The 22,162-nt window shown below is 39.6% G+C and overlaps 1 protein-coding gene across 1 annotated transcript in view; it reads right to left on the reverse strand.

Moving 5' to 3' along the window:
• Window positions 1-4,162, reverse strand: part of aldh1a3 (aldehyde dehydrogenase 1 family, member A3) — a 32,443-nt gene extending 28,281 nt beyond the window's left edge. The window contains exons 1-4 of the mRNA XM_073464408.1: window positions 4,064-4,162; window positions 3,850-3,954; window positions 3,254-3,394; window positions 908-1,037 (exon numbers count right to left, since the gene is read on the reverse strand). Of these exons, the coding sequence (XP_073320509.1) occupies window positions 908-1,037; window positions 3,254-3,394; window positions 3,850-3,954; window positions 4,064-4,162 (475 nt within the window). The remainder of the gene's footprint in view (window positions 1-907; window positions 1,038-3,253; window positions 3,395-3,849; window positions 3,955-4,063) is intronic.
• Between the last annotated feature and the right edge of the window lie 18,000 nt (window positions 4,163-22,162).

Consider the following 22,162-nt stretch of genomic DNA (forward strand, 5'->3'; position numbering starts at 1 on the left):
TTTGTTTTAACAAGTACTGTAATGCATTAGTTCTGCAATTCAAGTAATCCATTATTGAGTTAGTTTTTCATAAAAGTAATCCGTTACTGGAAAAAAATGCTGTCTTTTCCTTTCCTCCTTTCCATGCATGAAAAATTGTATTGTGTAAAACATGTAAAATGAATGTTGAATAAAGGTGACAGTCAGATGATTTTAGCTGCTTAGTGTTCGTTTGTATTTGAAAACATGAAGTGGATGAAGAGGAATCGTCATTTGTTTTGTGTGAGTGTTTTTTACGGAAATGAAGATCTTCACATTTTAGTGCAAGAGTGTCGTGCAGTGTAGGACACTGGTCTAAGTCTTGGTCTCAACACCTCAAAGTCTTAGTCTTGCTTTGGTCTTCATACACTCTGGTCTTGGCCATGACTAGGTGGTCCTGACTAAAACACTAGTTGTGACACAATAATTGTGCTCAAGAAACTATCTTGAGTACATTATAAACTATGCTGTGCACTACAAACGAGCACATACCCCTGTCAATAGGCCGCAAGAGACATTTTAGCGGCATTTTTTATGTCTAACAGAACAGATATTTGTAACATTAAAGCTGTTGAAACAGGCCACACAATAACCCAATTTCACTCATGCTTTACACACATAACTGTGACCAAGGGATAAGTCTTCAAGTCTATTTTTTCAAATTTACATAATGATGTAATCATTGATGGTGAATCGAGCTCTGAGTGCTGCTAAAATGCTGGTGACCTAAACAGCAGTACTGGACCTGAGCCTGTCCTGTGATAGAAGCTAAAGCTACTAAAGCTGTTCATATGTGCAGCCACAACCACAACCACACAGGATATTTCAACTCTCTGATGATTTCCTTCGTGGAATTCCTGACAGTAAGAAGATGATGACACACACTCACCTACATGCAGACTCTTGCCGTGGATCTTGTCGGTCCAGCCTGCATAGTAGCGAAGGGTTTTGATGCTGCCGTCCAGGTCGATGAAGAAGGACTGCAGGAAGGGCTTCCCTGTGTCCATAGTCTCCAGGGTCTACAAAAAGCAGGAAAACTATTAAATACATTTTATTGACTTTTTTTGCTGTAAGTTTATGCTAAAATTGTGGCAAAGTAATAATGATTCCAGAGGAATGTGATTTGTCACTGTAACTGTAAGTAGTGCAGGGTCACTAAAAAAACATTTTTCATAAACAAATTCAGTAGCTTTGACCTGAAGGGTAATTATAGTTTACTACAAATTGGATCTGAACTCTGCAGTTTGGGACACCATTACTATACATAATAATAATAATTGTACTCATACTTAAGTTCATAGATGAGATTTTTGCTTGTGATCTCTAAACATGAAGCAGTGTATACCTTGGACCCCACATCACAGGATATCTGAACTTCTGAACAGTAATTATGTTATTTTTTGGGGGGTCCTAACCACCAGGTTGGAAAGATATTTGGAAGACAAACTGTTCAGTTTGACCTCCACAGAAAGGATCACCTGGATAAACTGTTGCCTTATTTCCAACCTGCGTGATCATATGGTTGCTCAGACTTTACTGTAGTGATTTGTTACAGATTGTAGCAATTACTTTGGCAAATGCAATGTTGTCAGAACTTATACAAATGTTGGCCTCTTCTTGCACAGTGCAGCTTGATAAATGTATTGTTGGCCATCTACAAACTGTTTCATTTCTCTGATGTACAATATACCAGGAATTTTAATATGATGTTATACTTGTCAGATATAATAACAATAATTACTATATTAAAAGCAAATTAATCTAGTGCCTGACAAAGGGAAAGAGTTGTATGAGGCTGAAATAGCCGGTGAGGTAGTTTCAATGTGGATCCAAGGCTTTTGCAGTGGGATGGCAGCCACAGTGGTCTACGGCAGTGTACCGTGTCTTGATAAGTGCATCGCAATAAGCCAAACGTGTAAAACAGAGTTTACAATTGATTTTGTTAAGGCATAATATTGATTATTGTCAAACATGATTTATGCTGTATTGTACCCTACCCCTTTCCAACATCTATTGCATGTTTACTGGATTTACTTTTACTTCATTGTAAAAGGAAAAAAGAAGAAATGTGGCTCTGCAGCTCCAGCAGATACTGAAACCACTGCACCACTTAACTGTACGTTTAAATGATCTGAATCTGGTCCTTATTTCCCCAAACAACAAACATAGCTAGGAGTTTAGTGTAATTAGCCATACCCTCCACAATACCACTCCATAGCATGTTTGCAATTAGCAGTCACATGCAATCTGGTATTATTACTTCACTCACATCTGTAAGGGGTCATTTACAGATCTAAGTCTTAATGCAAGTTGGCAGCTAAACAGAGTGGAAAGGGATTTCAATCCAAACAATATCTGAAGGAGATGGAAAGCAATATCCAGCAATCATTACAAAGAAACAAAGAGAGGCTGGGGCGGGGTCACAGTGTCATGATGTCACGCAATAATATAGGCCAATCCCTGATGCCAATAAGTCATTTTATGACAGCACATAGACATTAGTGAGCTCCAGAAAAAAGTGTGTAGCTTATGAAACAGAACTTGCTCCTATAATTAAGATCTATTGTTGTTATAAATAATAAACAATATCTGAACCATCAGCAACACTAGAAAAGTGCAGTCAATGCAAACGAGGCCTGTTATTGTCATTCAGTTGAAACATACATACAGAATAAGTTATGTACTGCAGGGGTTGGTCAAAATGAGAATCTTAGTGTTAATACAAATCTGAGATTGAAAGAAAAGATTGAGCAGAAATAAAATCTGCTTGTGAAGAGAATAAATCAGCATTTGTCAAAAGTAACTTAGTACTTTTACCTAAGCATTGCAAGTACTGCCACTACTAAAGAAGGCTGCTGCAAGTGCCTAAATGCCAAGATCCAATGTATCAATACTTTACATGAGTGTTTCATTTCATGCTATTAAATATTTACTTCAATTTTGTGAATAACAATAATAATAATAAAAAAAAATATACTGTTGGGTTGTATCATACATCTCCAACGAGACCAAATACAACAATAAAGTAATGGTTACAAGGTAATGCACCAGAGTTAATAATGAAGTAATACAATTTACAATAGCCTAATATTAGAGTTATTCTGCTACATAATGAAATGATTATTTATGGGTAAAATCCGTCGCTTTCATGCGACTAAAGCCCGATGATGAAAAACTATAAATCTTATCTAAGTACAGTCAGTCATAATGAAGAAAGCAGTGGGAAAGAGCCCACCGCCAGCAGCAGCCGGTCCCGCTCCACCAGGTCGGCCAGTTTGTGCAGTAGACTGCCCCGGCTGGACGCGTCCATTCTCCGCCACGGAGAGCCTCTCCGCCGGGCCGCCTTGGCTGCCTCCACGGCTCTGTCCACATCTTCCTACACAGAAGAACCGAGCAGAACCGAGCAGGACGGAGTCAGGACACACGCTTCTCCCATCAGATTACAACACTATGTAAGAAAAGACTAACGCACTTAATATCTAACAGAACGGGCTGCACACAATGACCGTCTGAAAGTCTCCTAGTTTTCAGTTCGCAGTTACATGAGCAGAAACAGTTCCTGTGGTGAAGCAGCCTAATGATACACATTTACAGCAGGAATCATATCGTCAAAGCTGTTTTATATTTATCATGTAGCTAATGTATAGACTGAAATTGTATTTTCCTATTGTATTAGAGCCAAAGCAGTTAAGCAGTAAAAAAGCAAATAATTCCATTTTAAATATTAATTATTTAGTGGCACAGTATGTAGAACTATACCAAGTTTAATTATTTCTTATTAATAATATTATATGATACATTAAAGCCATTAGTGCTGTAATTAATGCCTACTTTGTCTGCTTCCTCCACATCACAGATTTTGACACCTGTTGCTGGGTTGAAAGTTGGAAACGTCCTTCCACTGCCGGATGTGAGCCATTCATTGCTGATAAAAATCTGTGAAAAGTGTTTGTCAGACACAATGACAGTAAATGCTTCAACTGTCTTCAAACTAACAATCCTACCTGCAGCAACTGAACTTTGCTTTGACGCAGAGCCCCCTTACCTTGGTGTATCTGATAGCCTGGACTTTTACAGGCTGGGGAAAAGGCGAAGCTGAGATCTCTTCGGTCACTCCATTCTCTGTTTTTCCATTCTGTGCCATTCTAGGTCAGCAGTACAGTCCCGGGCAAGTCTGCCTGCTCCGTCTGCTTGACACTGTCAGCCTATCCACTGGCTTTTTATTAGAATGTTTAGTTCCTCCCTCTTAACACAAGACTTGAGAAGAACCCAACTCCGCCCCTGTTAAGGGCAGTCAAATGCTTTTATCTGAGGGTATTCATCCTGGAAACATCCTGCATCATGTATTTATCTGAACAGTGCAGAAAATGGTGGCTATGTGACATTATATGCTTACTGTATGTTCTCACTCTATACAGTCAGCAAGGCTGTGTGGCAGCAACTTCCATTACCAGTCATGACAATGGTGAATAAATGCAGTGCATTTTTATGTTCACTCTAACTGGTAGGATGATGCCAAGAATACATTAATGCACTGTGTGTGCAAGAAACCTCCCAAAAACCAAAGAAAGAGTCAAGAGTAAAACGTTGAAGCTGAAGTATTTAGCTGTGTCTTTCAGTCGAGGCACACGAAGTAATGAGAATGAATTAACTGTGCTGCACAATATTTACATCCCAACACAGCAGCTTTGATCTGCTTCTGTCCATCTATTTGGACAGACTGCTGGCTGTTGGCCCACCGTGCAGGTGTTATGAGTTGTGATGTTCCTCGCAAAGTTGGTTTTTGCACCTGGACTGGATGAAGTTGAATGGAGTTGAATACATGCAAACAAATGCTTTTGTTCTTGGGGACGAAGCTGCCTGCTTGCTCCGGACTTGCACTCATACACAGTCTGCTATTGTTTCCCCTTCATTGCTTCTTGTCACTCTTTATGTCAAAGTTTAATTAGGACAACGAGCTTTTGCAGGCTCATTTCTCACTTCAGCAACTTTCTAACACTTCATAATGAGAGAGAGGGACTCAAAGGGATTAGACCGAGAGTAGGGAGAGAAAGAGTGAGGGAGAGAATAAGATGTGTGTGTGTGTGTCTGCGTGTGTGTGTGTGTCTGTGTGTGTGTGTGTGTGTGTGTGTGTGTGTGTGTGTGTGTGTGTCTGTGTGTGTCTGTGTGTGTGTGTGTGTGTGTGTGTGTGCGTGCTTGTGCAGGAAAGGAAAGGCCTCAGCAGGATAAGTCACAGGATATAATATGAAATGCAAAGCATGAGCCCAGACCCATGCAAATAAGCAGGAACCTACTCTGGAGGGGATGAGTTGATTGCTCAAACAGTTTGAGGGATTAACAGCAGTACGAGAAATCAAAACTGCCACCATAAATGTTCTTTACATTGTGCCAGCAAACATGAGCCACTGTAGTTTTTTATCAAATTTTACCGAACACGAGGAAATGGTGAATTTGTCGAGGAATATTTCCAGCAGTGGAATAATACACATTTGTGCAGTATTTCAGGCAGCAGTACAGTATATGTGAAAATAAACTACAGTGAGTGTGTTCATGCTACTGAAATGAAGGAACATGTCACCCAGTGCAACTGTGTATATATATATATATGTATATATATATATATATATATATATATATATATATATATATATATATATATATATATATATATACACACATATATTCTTTTTTTTAAAACTGTTTTTGATTTGACTTTCTTTCTAGAACGAGGTATTTGGCTGAGTTTTCACAGCACAAATGTAGGACTCAACCAGTGATGTCCGAAATGGACGCCCCGTCACGACTCATGACAATGGCAGACCTGTTGATTGTTTATGTGTCATCACCCTGTATTATATGACACAAAAATTAGGGACACAAAACTTTAAAGACCGTGTGACAAAGGTGAGTTGGAATGAATAACCTTGACCGCTCCGGTCTCCCAAATAGAATGATATAACTGTGTGGGGAACTGAAGCTGTTACTGTATATCCATCTGTATTCGCCTCAAATCCATCAGACTACTTCGATAAAAACATTTTACCTTTCAGAATGTGGAAATTGTTGTCATTTGTTTGTAACTTTGGTGTTTTAACGCAATAATACATCTTAACGGACTGGAGCCCCGGGATCGGCAGCTTAGATGAACCCAGTAAATATGACCTCACTTTACCCGTCAGTGAGATTGACAGTGCTGCAGTGTGACCCAACAGACCCCGGGGCCTCTCAGAGCTTTGCAAGCTGAAGCCTTTTTTCTCCCAGTCCTGCCTGATCTGTGAAGAGTATCTATTTAAAGTGATAATATCCCAAGGTTGCAAATTCTCAAATTGGAGCACACTATAAAAAATATCACATGCATGAATTGTGCAAAATTGTGTTGTTTATTCGTACTGCCCCAGTGTCCTTTGGCAGTCTTTGGCAAACAATGGAGCTCTACAGCATATAAGATATGTTAGGTTTTTAATATGTGCACCATGCTTGTAGTAAATACATTTACTGGCTTGGCTCTATATGTTGACAAATATAGAATACAAGATGACTTTTCCTTTAAGTAGGGTTGGATTAATACTGCAACCTTGTTTCACACTCCTGTTATGGGGACATATTCATTTGTTGTTTCAATAGCTTTGCCAATTTTTAGAAAGCATTTGAAATGTTTTTTATACATACATTTACCATAATTACTGTATTACATTTACATATTTACATATTTATTTGTTTCACATAATAATACATTAATGCAGAATAAAATGAAAGTTTTGTGCAGGAATTTGGACTAAATACTTTTGTGCAATATTATTTTTTCATTGATGTTAAAATCTTTGAGTAGATAACCACTGCATACTCTGTTTGATGAGCATGCTCAACAAAAACAGTAAAAGTTATTGTTTGATGCATTTTACGTGCCCCACCTTAACACTGTGTCAAAGCTTATTTGAAATCTACATGGGCCATCCTCAACACAGTCATCTGTGGTCATGAATTTCTACTGTACATACTGAAAATTCAATACTCTGGCTGACTAAGATTTGGGAGAATACCCTGTCGTGGGAAAGTGCAGCCAGGTGACCTCTTCCTCTCTCGGCTTGGCTGCTCAGGCTAATTGGCACTGCACACCTTCTAATGAAGGTCAAGTCTCCTCCCATCTGTCGGCTTCAAGGCCAATTAGAATCACTACGCAAATAGCTATTGCAGCATTATGTCTTTTGTTGAGACCTTTTAATTTGTTAAATAGCATTACAAGAAAAGACACAGGGTCATTATCATTCATTTCAGCTACAATTCTCAGTTTAGAGAAATGTCAGAACATTGAGATCAAATAAGTGAAACTAAAGTGTTAAAAGTTACGTTTTCTGATTCTTAAATAGTTGTTGACAGTGTGTCAGCGAGGTTGATATTTCTGAGGTTTTAGTTTGATGTAGTGTTCTACTGTCATATTTGTGTTCAGTCATATATACATATAGAAACATAATATGATAATATGAATAATATTTAATAACTATATAACACACTCTGGTTAAACACCAAGAAAAAGTACAGCCTTAAAATAGAAGTGAGTGGTTTTAGACAGAAAGTAGCAGCTAAAGCAGGGAGGAGCCATATTTTGAGGTTAAAAAAATCTTAAATACTTGGTTATGGTGAAGGACTCTGCGAGTGCCTTGATCTTGACTTATTTGAGAATCTTTTGGACCTGGTCTAGAATCAAACTCAGGAGGACTTGACCTCTGATATGATCACTAAAATGGCCTTGACTAAAAATAATCTTTTGCTGTTTTTAAACTTAAAGCACTTTCCCATGCCTGTCTGTTACTTGTCTGGACTGTGAGTCTCACTGCTGCAGTTGGACACACACACACACACACACACACACACACACACACACACACACAGCGCATAACATAGAGAAAGGGGAGGGCAGAAGGAGAGAACAATTCAGATTGAAAAAGATGGACAGATAGAGAAAAGAGGGAGAGAGAGAGAGAGGGAGGGAGGGAGGAAGGGAGGGAGGAAGTCTGAACCACTGAGATAACTCTGTCCAGGTGTTCAAAGCCAAACAAAGGCTCTTTTCAGGCCCTGATGAGAACACACTGCTCCTCTACTTGCAAAATATACAGGACAAAAAAAGAGCACAACTCAGGCAGAAGCCCATATTCTCTTACTGTACCAAAATATAGACCAGGGGAAGGCCTACCCAATTACATGAACCTCACTGCTGCCAGTAAACAAGAGTATTCGCTGGGAGAGAAAGAACTGAGGTCAGAACTGTGAACACTAACAATAAGTGAATTGTATTATGCTGTAGCTGTAGTAAGTATCCTTTGTTGGAAAGTTCTCTAGGGTCAATGTCTATAAGATAACATGCAGAAATCATCCCAGCAGAGGGGGTAATTGTGAATATGACTACAGAACAGTTATCCTTGTCCAATTACTTTTGGAAACTACTAATTTGCAACAGTTCATATAATTTTCTATTAACATAGTGAAGAAATTTTGCTAATTAATGTATTTCGCAAGTAGCAAAAATGTTGATACTGAACGTATCAGTAATATGTTCAAGGGCAACATATTCCATTTGTTTTCTAGCCCAAATATCTGATATTGCAATACAATATTTGTGAGTTATGACTTCACCATTACCAAACGTTTGTATGGTTCCGTTCACACACTCAGTTTAGGTAAGAGAAAGGTCATGGTCTTGTTTTAACACAGAAAATGACCTGACATGCTTACAATGACAACAGAACCACTATCTTTTACTAACCCTTACTAAAGCTCCCATGTAACCTAAACTTAGCGACAGATGAGACTCAGAATGCTAAATTCTGTGCTTTGTACGCCTTGCTACCGACTCTGGTGCCATAGACAAATGTAAGTAAAACTTAATCTGTGAACATAATCCAGGAAGCGAATGTAAATTGGAAAGGAATTTAAGGATATTAATGTTAATGTTTTATCTATGAGACATGATTGGAACAATACATAACACCAGCCCAGTGACTAGAACAAAATATTGACATTTACGTTTCTGCAAACCACACATGTTAAATTTGTGTTTCAACATTTGCATAATATGTGTTATATAACATTCAGTTTGCATATGAGCTGTTTTGCCATGTCAGGAGCAAGAGCGGATGATGATAGCATGACAGCTGGGTGATACAGCTGCCATGCTATTTGAGATGGCATTTAACATTTGTAAGTGCAAAGCCACAAGACGCTGGGGCATTTTCCAGTGGTGTCAGTGGCGACAAGACTAGACATTTATGATGAGACATCGGGACAATTTCCAGTTGCATTTGCAGCGACAGAACCAGGTAAGCCAAAAATGTATCTTTTTCTAACTCTAAAACAGTGTTATTTTGCGCCTAAACCTTTTTTTTTTTTTTTTCCAAAAACAAAACAAAATCCATTAGCTGTCATGAGTATGGTTAACTTCTCTCTACCTTCTTGGAGTTTACTCACCTTTTAAATCAGTCTTTACTTCACAGCTTCGACTGTATAACAACCCAGTTGCCAGAATAATGCTCGCCAAGTATGTTTCTGTAAAACCACAAGTATTAAAATGAATGTGTCATTATGTCGCAACTTTATGTTTGCTTAGGTTCAATTTTCTATTTCTCTCTTCTAATAACACTGTGCCTATGCTATTATTATGTTTAGGCCCAAAAACCACTTGTTAGGGTTAGGAAAACATCATGGTTTGGCTTAACATACCTGTTTTGGTCGCCACAAAAGTGGCTGGAAGTGGTCTGACGTCCCATGAAAAATAGCAGGTTTTGGTCGCCAATATAAGGTCTGAAGATAGTTGCCCCTCCCCTGAGAAACAAGTGGTTTTGGACCACAAAAAAATGCTGTGAAAAATAGCAGGTCTTGGTTACTACTAAAACGGCTGGAAATGTCCCTCAGATTCTAAGTATGGTCGCCCATTTGGCCGCCTTCTAGCTTGTTATGTGAAAGTTCGCTGATAGGCTTATAATGTGAACGTGATTTGCCATGTTTGGTACAAATATCAACCTCGAAGATATCTGGTTTGCAGAAACATTAACTACCAACATTATATCCTGGTGAATGGGCTGTGTACAAACATCATGCAGAAATGACAGCACAGGATGTACAGATCTGCAAAGACGAAGAGAGACTGAACGCTCTAGGGCTCTGTGCAGACACCTCACTTCACCAATGTCACTGACAATTTTCTGTCCAAGCACGATAAGTACACTTTCCCTCTTTCAGTTTAATAATGGATGTGTTTAAAATTAAAACTCATACTGACTTGTAGAATAAGATGGGACTTTACCCTGGGATGTAAGGGCAAATGTTTAACACCCCCCCACCTCCTACACTTCACTGCGCTACATCACACGCCTTTTAGGCAGTGAATGTACAGATATTTAACCACATAACCATAAAGTGAGTCATTATGATAAAACAGATGTTAAAGCAGTTTCATACGTTTTCAAATTGATGTCAAGAAGACTTTGACAATTGAACAAAATGTTGCAGGTAGTTTTTGGAACAAAAATTTGCTTGCTAGGATGAACAACTATGATCATTGACTCATCTTTCTTTTTGGCACTATATTTACCTGCGGTTTCATCAGTGGTGCCGACCTTGACATCAACATCCATTCAACACAGAGAGCTCTGTGGGCTCATCTTGCAGAGGGATATGTGTCTGCCTGGCGGCCCTCTGTCATCCCTCCCTGCCTAAGCTTACAGAAGTGAGATGGCAGTCTTTTGATGTCAGGAAGAGATTCTTACTCCTGGCTGTTTCTCACCGATTCACATCAGTCCAGTCTCTTACCCTGTCTGTTATAAGGAGTGAGAGAATGCTTTGTGTTTTCAGATCAGAGCAATTTGCAAGTTCATTCACTAACAGTGTTAGACAAAAGAAGCTTAGATATAGAGTCTATCATCACTGTTTCTAATGGGCAGTAGATCAACTTCCCTACCTCATGGCATTTCAATTATTTAACTGCACAGTCAGGGAAGAAAGTTAGACATGCTTTTCTAGGAAACTGATGGTTAAAGTGAAAGATCTTTTTTACTGTAATGCTGACAACCAGCTGCAGAGAATAAACCATGTAACACTGAAACGATTTCTGTAGGCAGATATCTGATTTTTATAATAAACATAACACATCAACAAGAGAGAACCACAACCATTATACATGTTGTCCACATAAGAGTTCAGAAAAAAGAAGATTGGACTGATGTCAATTAAACAGCTCCAGACATCTCTCTCAAAATAACAATCTTCCAAAAAGAAGTCTCAACAATTAACTTCACATCTTCTAATGTGTCTCTTTCTTTGGCAGTTACTGTCACATATAACGCTTTGAGTGAGAGGATTCATCGAGGAGGCTTGTTTTTAGAGGCCATCCCCTTCATAGCCCGGTAATCAAAAAACCTTCCAATACAAAAACTTTACAAAACAAAACAAAAACTCTACATTGATTGCACACTGTTTGTTCCCTTGTGTTGCTGTGCCAAATTAAATTTCTCCTACTGGGGATGAATAAAGTTACATCTCATCTTGTAAAATTGCTTTAAAAAATGATAAGGAAGTCTCCCAGTCATTGTGCATATGAGAAGTTTTGAGGTCAATATTCCTGGTTTTCATTGTCTGTGCAAATAAATATACAAAGTACAATAGAACAGAAATATGTGCAATGTTCATGTAAATGTGTAAATGTGCTATGTGCCAAAGATTTCCTGAGATATACATAAAGAAGTCTACCAAGCAGGTAGATGATGGCATCCTCCACACCAATGTCAGCCTGATACGCAAACTTCACAACATGTGACGTTAAAGCCACAGGCTGAAGTCGTGCCAGGACTACTAAATGGTGAAGTTCTACTACTCTAAAAGTTCTTCAGTACCATCTCCAGCCAGCTGACCTGCTTGTTGCAAGGTTTTCCAAAGTAAGTACGCTATTGATTAAGATGAGTTCTTTATCACCACCTCCACAGAGAATGTTGTGTCACATGTGCGAAACAGAGTCCAGTGAATCATACCAAGGCCCCTGGAACATCACAGGCCTGTGAGCCAATTTAGGTGTACTGGCCATATACAGTACAGTAGGCAACTTGTGGCTGCACACTGTTTAGAATTTTACAATTATTAGAAAAGCAACAGCTGTGATAATTACATGTCAATACAGTCCTCTGACATAAATCACTTATTATCAGAATAACAGGAAGCGCACATTCTAAGGACTCCCAAGACGTTGTTGGCATATGCTCCCAGTGAGCATCTTTCATAGTAATCAATGTACTGTATATCCTGTTCTTCTTAATACATCCAAGAATCATACTTGTTCCCCAGAGAAATAGAAGAGCCCTAAAAGAAAGATGTACCGGCACTTTAGCTGGATAGAAGTCAAGGCAACTTCCCCCTCATAACAATAACCTAGGTATTTTTGTAAATATATTAGTTATTTATCATAAAGTTCACACACACATGCTTTCTTGATGTGTAAGTACTCTATTTGTCTTATTCCAATTTTGTTTTGTCAACATCTTCAGTTCTCCATTTTGTCCATTTTGGGGACATTCCATGTGTTTTATAGAGTGCCACAGGAATGAGTCCTAGCATGAGTCTGGATATAAGTTTGCATTTTTGCTTTGCTTGTCTCAAAGTCAAAGGGTCTTTTAATGGGTTTTTGGTTAAATGCCTCAAATCAGGTCTGTGGTTAACACAAGCTAAAGATATTTTCATATTTTGTTCTGCAACATAAAAATCATCAGTAAATACTACACGTTTGGATTATAAAGCGTTTATGTGCCTTAAAAAGGTGGTTGCTAACAAGTGGCAAAATGAGACTACAGAGGTTGTCAGGGACATTAAATGTCATCACCCCAAAACATGGAGACTCATCTACTCATTAGTCCGTCTTTACAGGCAGACTTTAGTTGGAAACTATTCGAACTATAACTTTTCAACTTGTAGATTGATAAATTTTTGGCCAAGTGTGTGTAGTATAGTGTAGCAGGGTGCTTAATATTGGTGAGGTTGAGGTCATGCGATTGCATTGTAGTTTGTTAATAGCCTAACATTAGCTTTTAACTTCTGGCGGGTTCATTCATGCTTAAAAAATCATAAAACTGGTGTTCATCTGTGAAGATCATCTTGCTGAACAAAACTATCAGGTTTGCTATAGAGCTTACTTTCTATTCTTATACTCTCTATACTTTCTTTCGCTTACTGCAATAATCCAAAACCCAATGGAAATTTCCCATAGGCTTTTTGTCAAGGGAACCAGGGCGATGCTAACTTCCAAGTTAGCCAACAAAAATACGCCATACCTGCAGCACTCCATCGTTCAAAAATAGACAGACGAGAAATACATTGACCAATAGGGAATTATCACCTATACGAATGATAGTCCTCCACTAATGAATAGAAATATAACTATAAAATGCTATTTTTTCTCTCTGTGACTTTGATGGAATTAATTTCCCTATATTTTAGTCACTGATCATATCAAACAAGACACACACACACACAAAATCACAAAACTATGGTTATGTAACCCACATAGAATAAGCAGTCACTAAAGGGTTAACTAATTCAGCCTCAAATCACATGATGTTAGCAGAGGGCGCACTTCCGCTATTATTAAGTGAGATAGATTTTTCCCCATCATGAAGTTGCATGGAAGAGCTCCAGCTTATTCTGGTTAAAATAGTCTTAAAATTGTCTTTTAGTAGCTACATTGTCAGAGCCCAGTTTTGTTTAACTGTTTATTTTTCTGCCGTTTACCATGTTTTTTTCCTGCTGAAAACTCTGAGTTTCCATTGTCTGAACTTGCTAGTTAGCTTGCTATCTTACTAGCTACAATGAGTTAGATAATATAATTGATCATTATTAAGCGTTAAGATCACAAACTATGATAAAACCAATCAGAGTGATGTGAGAAATGTGTGAAATGTTTATATATTACATTTGGCTCATTGTATGTCATTTGTGGTTTGCTAAATGACCATTTAGCTAAATTACTGTGTTCTGATCTGTTTTGTTGAAGTACAAATTTTCTTTTTTTTTATTATTATTATTAATTGACATTTTTTTAAAAAAAGTTTTCAGAACAAATCATTAATCATTAAAGGAATGCCATTTGTGTTAAGAAAACAAAAGACAATGCCACTGTCTAAGCTTGACAATCATTTTGGCAATGGAAACTGTTGCCCTAGTCAAAAAGTTAGCTTGGAATACTGTCGTACTTTTAATTTGAACAGTTTCTTCATATCCATGGTCAATGGTTTTAAAGGTGCAACTGTGTATTGAGAAAGGAAAAGTGAATAAGGTACCATATACAGAATAGAAAATGGAAATGATTCTGATTGATTATATTTATTCTGCACTGCTAAGTTCAGATTGGTTTTGCTCCTGGACTTAGTTTGGTTCTATACCATACTGACTTTGATGGCGAGCCTGTCCCAGTGTGCGACATTCCACAGCAGGAAAATATAGATGCAGTATGACCAATTGTTTTGGTTTCTGTCCTGCAGAGTGACTGACCTTATACGCATCAGGCCTTTGGATACTGGATACCAGATAAGGAATAACCCTAACACTTAAAAACACTTTTGTTTTACTGTTTTCAAGGTCATACCAGTGACATTTTTTTTTTCTAAACAAAAGAGCTCTATTTTATTTTGGGGTATTTTCAATTGCAAACATTTTTGGTGAATGTTGTGTTGCAGAAATTGTGCTATAAAAAATCCCAACGGTTCAGTCTTGTCAACTGTACTGCTCAGAACCTAGGTAATAACTGTATATCCTTTCTTAATCAGAATAAGGGTGCTATAGTTAACATCATGGATACTTTGATAAGTCGAGTCTTTCTACCATGTATGCTGTCTACCTTTCTGCCCAGTGTGTGGTGCCGTGGTGGGCTGCTGAGATGAAAGGCAGTCTGGTAGATAGTGTGTCACAGTGCAGACACAGCCAACATCCCTGTTCTTGACTGAAGAATGTAGCAGCTTTGTCAGTGGATGCAAAAGCTCGACTCTAATGTGGAGGATTGAATGACAGAACAATGTTTACATCTCCCTTTTGGCCTGGTGGTGGTGGTTGTGGTGGGGGTATCGGGAGGGTTGGTACAGGGGGAATAAGGACTTTTAGTATGCATTCACACTGCAGAATATGATGCTCATCCCTTTCAACTTATATCTATCTTTTGGATGGATTTATTTGCTGGAGGACATTTATCTGTCACAGCACTGCGGACATGCTTGGCTGATTAACAGTAACAAAAATTTATTATAAAGGCTCTGGGTGATTGGCAGGTGTACCTAAAAATTGTACAAGTGGAATTTTGCTGGTTTAAGGAGCACAGATAAGGCCTTTTCAAACAATACTACACTGAATAATCACTCAGGAGAAAGTGAGCAATATGTGTGGCATGTGATGCGGGTACAATATGTTGTCATCTCAGTAAAGGCAAGGCAAGGCAAGGCAAGTTTATTTATATAGCCAATTCAGACACAAGGCAACTCAAAGTGCTTTACAGGCGCATACAAATGACATTAAAAGCATTTAAAATACATTAAAACAAAACATTAAAACAAGTTAAGAAATCTTTCCTACGCCAGCTTCCTGGTTTTTGCTGGATTTACCTCCCATTGTTCTACTTGGCACTCGTCCCAGTGCACTTTATATTTATCCTTAAGACCCGGTCGTCACCATGAATTCAGTTTGTTTACGCTACAAATTCTGAAAAAAAAAGCAGCCAATCAGCGGTGATAACCTTAAGAGACCCCTTGTCTCCACTTGGTTCCACTCGGCCCTGAGTTGGCCCCCAATCCAGCGGTAAAACAGCTTAATAGGAAAAAACACCTTTTCTTCCTATTAGCTCCGGCATTCCCAGAACCCGGTATTACTCTGCCCTGAATTGGTCCAAGTTGCCCAACTATCACAATGATCAACAGAAATCACGCAAAAATGACTATTTAATTAAAAAAAAGAGACAAGAATAGAAAATAAAAGTCACAGAGAAAATAAAAGTCACAGAGAATATAAAAGTTACAGTGCAGTTCAAAGCCTTAAAATTGTAAAACATTTTTTTATTTTTACATTTAAGAGATATGCAACATTAATTTCCAGCACTGAAATATCGAAAAAATTAAATGGAAATAGAACTGAAAGATGATGAGTAGGAGAATTAATTAGTTAATACATGCACATATAAGGCTACCTCATTGACTTTTGTAAACATCTGTTTATTCTCAATTTTATGGCAGCAACATGTTTCACACAAGTTTGGAGAAGAGCAAAAGACTGGAAGTGAAATGTACTCTTTTGATACATTCCACAGGTGAACAGGTTCATTGGTAGCGGGTGACAATACTATGACTGAGTATGAAAGGGGCATCCTCGAAAGGCTCAGTTGGTCTTAAGCAAGGATGGGGCGATCAATACTTTGTCAAACACATGATTAGATAAAGGATAATACTACATTACTACCAGTGATGCAAAGCAATTGCCCCCTGCCATGTGACTCTGTAGGCTCCAAGCTTGGTGTTTGTGCTGTTGTGTGAGTATTTTGAAATTCTGAAAATGATTAACAACAAATGGTTTAACAAACTGGATGCACTGTGAATAAAAAATCTCCACATATGCATCCGAACAATGCACAGGTTGTCACGTTTGCATTTTGTTTACAGTTAATATGAAGTAACGTATGTGCAAACCAGACCAACTAAACAACACGAGTGTACCTTGGCAGGCCAAACACCTACTTTATCCTCTCTCTGTCGTAGCTTGTCATGTGAGCTTCTGGCTATGTTCTTGCTTCATTTAGTTTGTGATGAATTTTCCAACAAGTAAATGTAGCTGATAGAAGGCACTTTATTTTGCCCTTTGTTCAGATTAGACCAGCAGTTACTCAAAATGTCTGTGCACTTCGCTGGTTGTTCACCCAAAACTGATCCGCAAATATCAAGCCTCTGAAAATTGATTACATTGTTAAATTATTGATAATCTGAATCATTTGCTGAAATATACTCTGTTCCTTCTCCAGGTTTCTCTGGTATTTGATCTACAGCCTTCAAAATACCCCACAGATAAGTCCCATATCACATATATCATTAACCTGTTGAGAGGGAGGGCGGCTCAGTAGGGGGGGGACTGCTTTGTGGGAGAGTAGATCGGCCGTATTGCATTATTGGCGCAGCTACGTGGCAGGTTGAGTCAATCATCCGAAAAGCCCAATGCTGTCCATTCCCAGGTTTTCCAGTGGGGGCACTCCACTAAACTTACCTGTCATCATGGCTGCCAACGGACTCATCTCTTTCTCCAGCAACACTTCTGGTGGCAAAGCATGACTAAGGATACTAAGGAGTTTGTTGCCACCTGCTCTGTGCGTGCCCGAGGTAAAGCCTCACATCGCCCTCCTGCTGGTTTGTTGCATCCTCTGCCTAATCCCAGCTGACCATAGTCACACATTGCCATGGATTTTGTCACCGGATTGCCTCCTTCTGACGGTAATACCATTGGTAGATTCTCTAAGTCTGTCCACTTTATTCCCTTATCTAAACTGCCCTCTGCCATAGAGACCCTGATACTGGTTTCTCAAGTTTTCAAGATTCATGGCATACCTGTTGATATTGTTTCGAACTGTGTTTCCTCTCAAGTGTGGCAAGTGTTGTGCAAAGCATTGGCCACAGAATCCAGCCTGTCTTCCGGATATCACCTCCAGTCCAATGGCCAGATGGAGCGTGCTACCCAGGACCTGGAGGCCGCTCTCTGGTGCGTCACAGCCCATCACCCATCCTCCTGGAGTTCCCATCGGCCCTGGATAGAAAATGCTCACAATTCCCTCACCTGCTCGGCCTCAGGTATGTCACCATTCATGGCAGCTAATGGCTTTCAGCCTCTCCTTTTTCCCATCCAGGAAGTGGACGTTGCGATGCCCTCAGTCCAAGCCCACATCATTCGCTGTCAAGAGGTATGGAGGACCAGCCGAGGTGTAGGCATACTCACAAGCCCCCCACTGAGCACCGTGCCTGCAGTGTTGGAGTTTGGAGTTCTCCCTGAGGAATGAGAGGGTTGCCTCTGTGCGACACAAAGTCACTGGGTGGCTCTCACTGTCTGTTTGCTTCCACACCAAATGGCAGCTCCGAATTCTCGTCCTTCTTGGTGTCCTTGGGTTGTGTCCTGGAAAGGGTTACATCTGAGGACTCCATAGTTCTTCTAGGGGACTTCAATGCTCATGTTGGCAATGATGGAGAAACCTGGATGGGGGTGATTGGGAGGAATGGCCAGACTGATCTAAATCTGAGTGGTGCTTTGTTATTGGACTTTTGTGCTTGTCACATATTGGCCATAACGAACACCTTGTTCAAGCATAAGTGAACCTGGTCACCTTAAGCCAAAGGTCTATGATCGTCTTTGTGGACATTCGGGTGAAGAGATCAGACGGAGGGGGGAGGCTGCCAGACAGACCTGGTAAATGCAAATGAGTAGTAAGGGTGAATTAGGAACATTTAGGTGAGGCCCTGGTCTGTCGGGTCGTCAACTCCCATCTCTGGAAGAAAATCTTGCGCATCCCAGTGGAGGTTGGGGACGTGGATCCAAGTGGACCATGTTCCAAGTCTTTATTTTAGAGGCAGCTGCTAGGAGCTGTAGTGGTCAGAATGTCATTGGCATCTGGCGACTCAGGAAGAGAAAACAGGGCTATGTCCAGGCTGTGTTCAGCAGGGGAGGAGAACTGCTGACCCAGACTGGGGATATTATCAGGTGGAAAGAGCACTTTGAGGAGCTCCTGAACCCCAAGTATGGGGTACTGGTCTTGTTGCTATGGGCTATCCAGTCCCTATATAACCAAAGTGTGAGCTGTGTCCATACACTCACCACTAAGTCAACACATTTTCGGTGGGTGTTGAACTGGCAGGATTGCCAGGATTGTCCCTTGTCCCCGGGTCGGGGGTGAGCTCTTGCCCCAAGCAAAGGAGTTTAAGTATCTCGGGGTCTTGTTCACGAGTGATGGGAAAATCACTCGCTCTGCAGGAGGGTGAAGTTCCTGATATACCAGTCCATCTATGTTGCAACCCTCACCCATGGTCTCAAGTTGTGGGTAGTGACTGAAAGAATGAGATCACAGATACAAGCAGCTGAAATGAGTTTCTTAAAAGGATGCCTCCTGGGCACCTCCCCATGGAGGTTTTCTGGGCATGACCAACTGGGAGGAGACCCCCAGGCAGACCCAAAACCTGCTCGAGGGATTATATATCTCATCTGGTCTGGGAATGTCTCAGGGTCCCCCAGGAAGCTGGAAAGCATTGCTGGGGAGAAGGATATATGGAATACCCTACTAATAGAGAAATAAGCATTGCTCTTGCTCTTGAGCCTTTGACTTAGTCTTGACTCATAATTTAAGAGTTTGGAATTTGTCTTTAAATCAATATAAATGTTCTTGACCCCAGTGCTGTCTCCTCTGTCCTGTCCACAGTGGTAGTCAAATCACACATGCACACACAAACCTGGGTTGTGTTTCTCTGCAGATGAATGCAATGCTTAAATTGCAGTACCACAGAGGACATACCACCTGTTCTCCTGTTGCAGAGAAATTCTTAGAGACTACTTGTGCACAGTGCACAGCTCCAGTGAATCGCTTTGAGATACATGTTGTATCAATACGCTGGAACTCAGTGCAGTTCTGTGAAAGACTCCCACAGCACTTAGGATGGCTGGCCTGCTCTCCCCTGCTGTTCAGGTACCTGTTCCTCTCTCTTTGTTTGAAAGGAGATCAGTAAAGCCTTAAATTCTGTTTTGGAGCCATCATGACAATCTATCCACCCTACAAATGTAGTTAAGCAACCAGTATTGAAAAATACAGGTACAGTACTACTTTCATTTTGAATAGTTTTAGAATAACTCAGTTGCAGACATTCAAGCATGATGGTGTGGAGGTATGATCAACATACAAATCGGGCAATGTAAAAGTAATTTTTTTTCCAGATCTGAGAGAAAAAACCTCTTAAGTCAACACACAGAATCCTAGGTCATGCCATCACAACAGGCCATCTACTTTGGGCATTTCCAAGAAGTGTCCTGACCTTGTGAATTCTTCCAGATGCTGTGATGATTTTTCAAAATGTTTGATTTTATTGTAGCCATAAATTCATTCCACCTGGGTTTAGGACATAACTCCACATTTAAAGCAACTTTGTGTAACTTTTTACCTTAAAATAATATCCTCAAAATCATTTTGATGGTGCAGTGTCTTGTACTAGAGTGAATGGTGTCTCTGACTCAGCCACTCCACTCCGCCCATAGGATAAACTGTTGATGAACAATTACAGGCCATTTTTTACCATGGATTTATGGCTTACAATATTTGCTTTTTAGTTTGTGCTATGCTTTGGAACAAACACCCATCAGACTGGCATTTCAAGATGTCTAAGGTTCATTACTGACCTTTCACATGAACATGGAAAGGAAGTAACTTTAAGAACCAGCTAACTGTTTTATGGTGTGCACAGAAACAGGAAGGCCTACAATAGTTGGTTCCATCAAGTGTATAATTGGGAGGAAGGTGTACAAAGGAAAGGAATTATAGGGTCTTATAAGACACATGTTAAACAGCCACAATAAATAGACAATTAAAAAAATTGATTGATTGATCTCATTGTTTTCATTATTACTGTAGTCTGACCAAGGTCACAGTCTCACACCTAATAGAATGGCTCAAGTACAGAACCTTGTGGTACCTCATTGGTTATCACAAGAAAGGTTGATCCGAGAATGTTTGTAGAAATTAAGTGTTTTTTTCAAAATGAACATGAATAAAAGAGCCCATGGGTCCTCACAAGCAAAATGACAGCTTTCGTCATTGTTTCAAATGTCTTTAATGACCAACATTTACATTTAACTGACAAGAATATCTCTTAGCGATGTGAAATATGAAGGAGGCCAATGGAGGCATCAACATACATGTTGTCTGATATGCGCCGCAATGAAACCTTATTTCTTTAAGAGATTATACAGAAGAAGATGCTTGGAGTAATTTAAAATTAACATTTCCAGTGAAGTTTACAGTGTAAGTGCACTGATGTCATTTTAAACATTAAAGTTTATTGTCAAACTGGAAAATATCCTGCCTCCATTACATATAATTGTCAAAATATTTGATTGCCATAGTCGAGGGATCATTGCAAAAAAAAATGTTAGTTAGTTTTAATATGGCATTAATAAAGGTTATTATGCAGTCTATTGTTAGTCCCTCGACCAGCGAGATGACCTCATAGTCAGTACAGTAACACAGTGAAACCCCTTCCCAATCAGATAAGAGTATCTATTAACACACATATTAATTCAAAGGAAATAATTAATCGTAATTTATGTAAAGTATTAGCAAAATAGGAATGCGTTCAGTGACTGAACTGTAAAATGTACAGAAACCACAAACAGCGACTTTATGGTCAAACATTTATTTAATACAAGACGTGACAATGACAACAACACAAAAACTAAACTATGGCGACAAGACATTACACAAAGACAAAGAGGTTCGGGGGATGGACCAGGTGTAAATGGAGCTGTGTTCAGCGACACAATAGAACGTGACCGGAGGGACCTTAAAACAGACTGTGCTTGCATTGTTCGAAGTTGAGAGTACTGAAAGTTACCCAAAAAATCTAAGTTTGGACTTAGTGAATCTTATCCTAGCCTACACTTGTTTAACCTGTAAACCATCAACCATATTATTCAACTCTTGGAAAGTTTGTACACCTGACAAGGCTGCAGGGGAAGGACGATGAAGAGGGAGGAGGCGTTGCAGTGATTCTCCAGTTGGCCTTTGCTGGCATGGGGTCCTGCATCTCTCGCTCTCTCTCCATTTTATGCACATGTGGCGAGTGAGAGGGTTGTGCTTTGGGCAGCACTTTGATTAAGAATGAATTTTCACGCCAAACGACGCCACCCTGGGGGTTTCACCCAGGGACCCCTTTTTTTAAAGGACTATTTTTAAACCAACGAAGGCACTCAGGTCCGTTTTACAATTGAGACAGACAGCATTTCTGATTACAAAACAAATATTTATTAATTGTTATTCAACATTTTTAAAACTCAAATGTTAAAAAGTCACTCACTGGGGCAAAAAGGGGAGCCCATCAGGGCTGAGACTTACTGGGCAGAT

The sequence above is a fragment of the Pagrus major genome, chromosome 4 (genome assembly GCF_040436345.1).
Source record: "Pagrus major chromosome 4, Pma_NU_1.0".
NCBI lineage: Eukaryota > Metazoa > Chordata > Actinopteri > Spariformes > Sparidae > Pagrus > Pagrus major.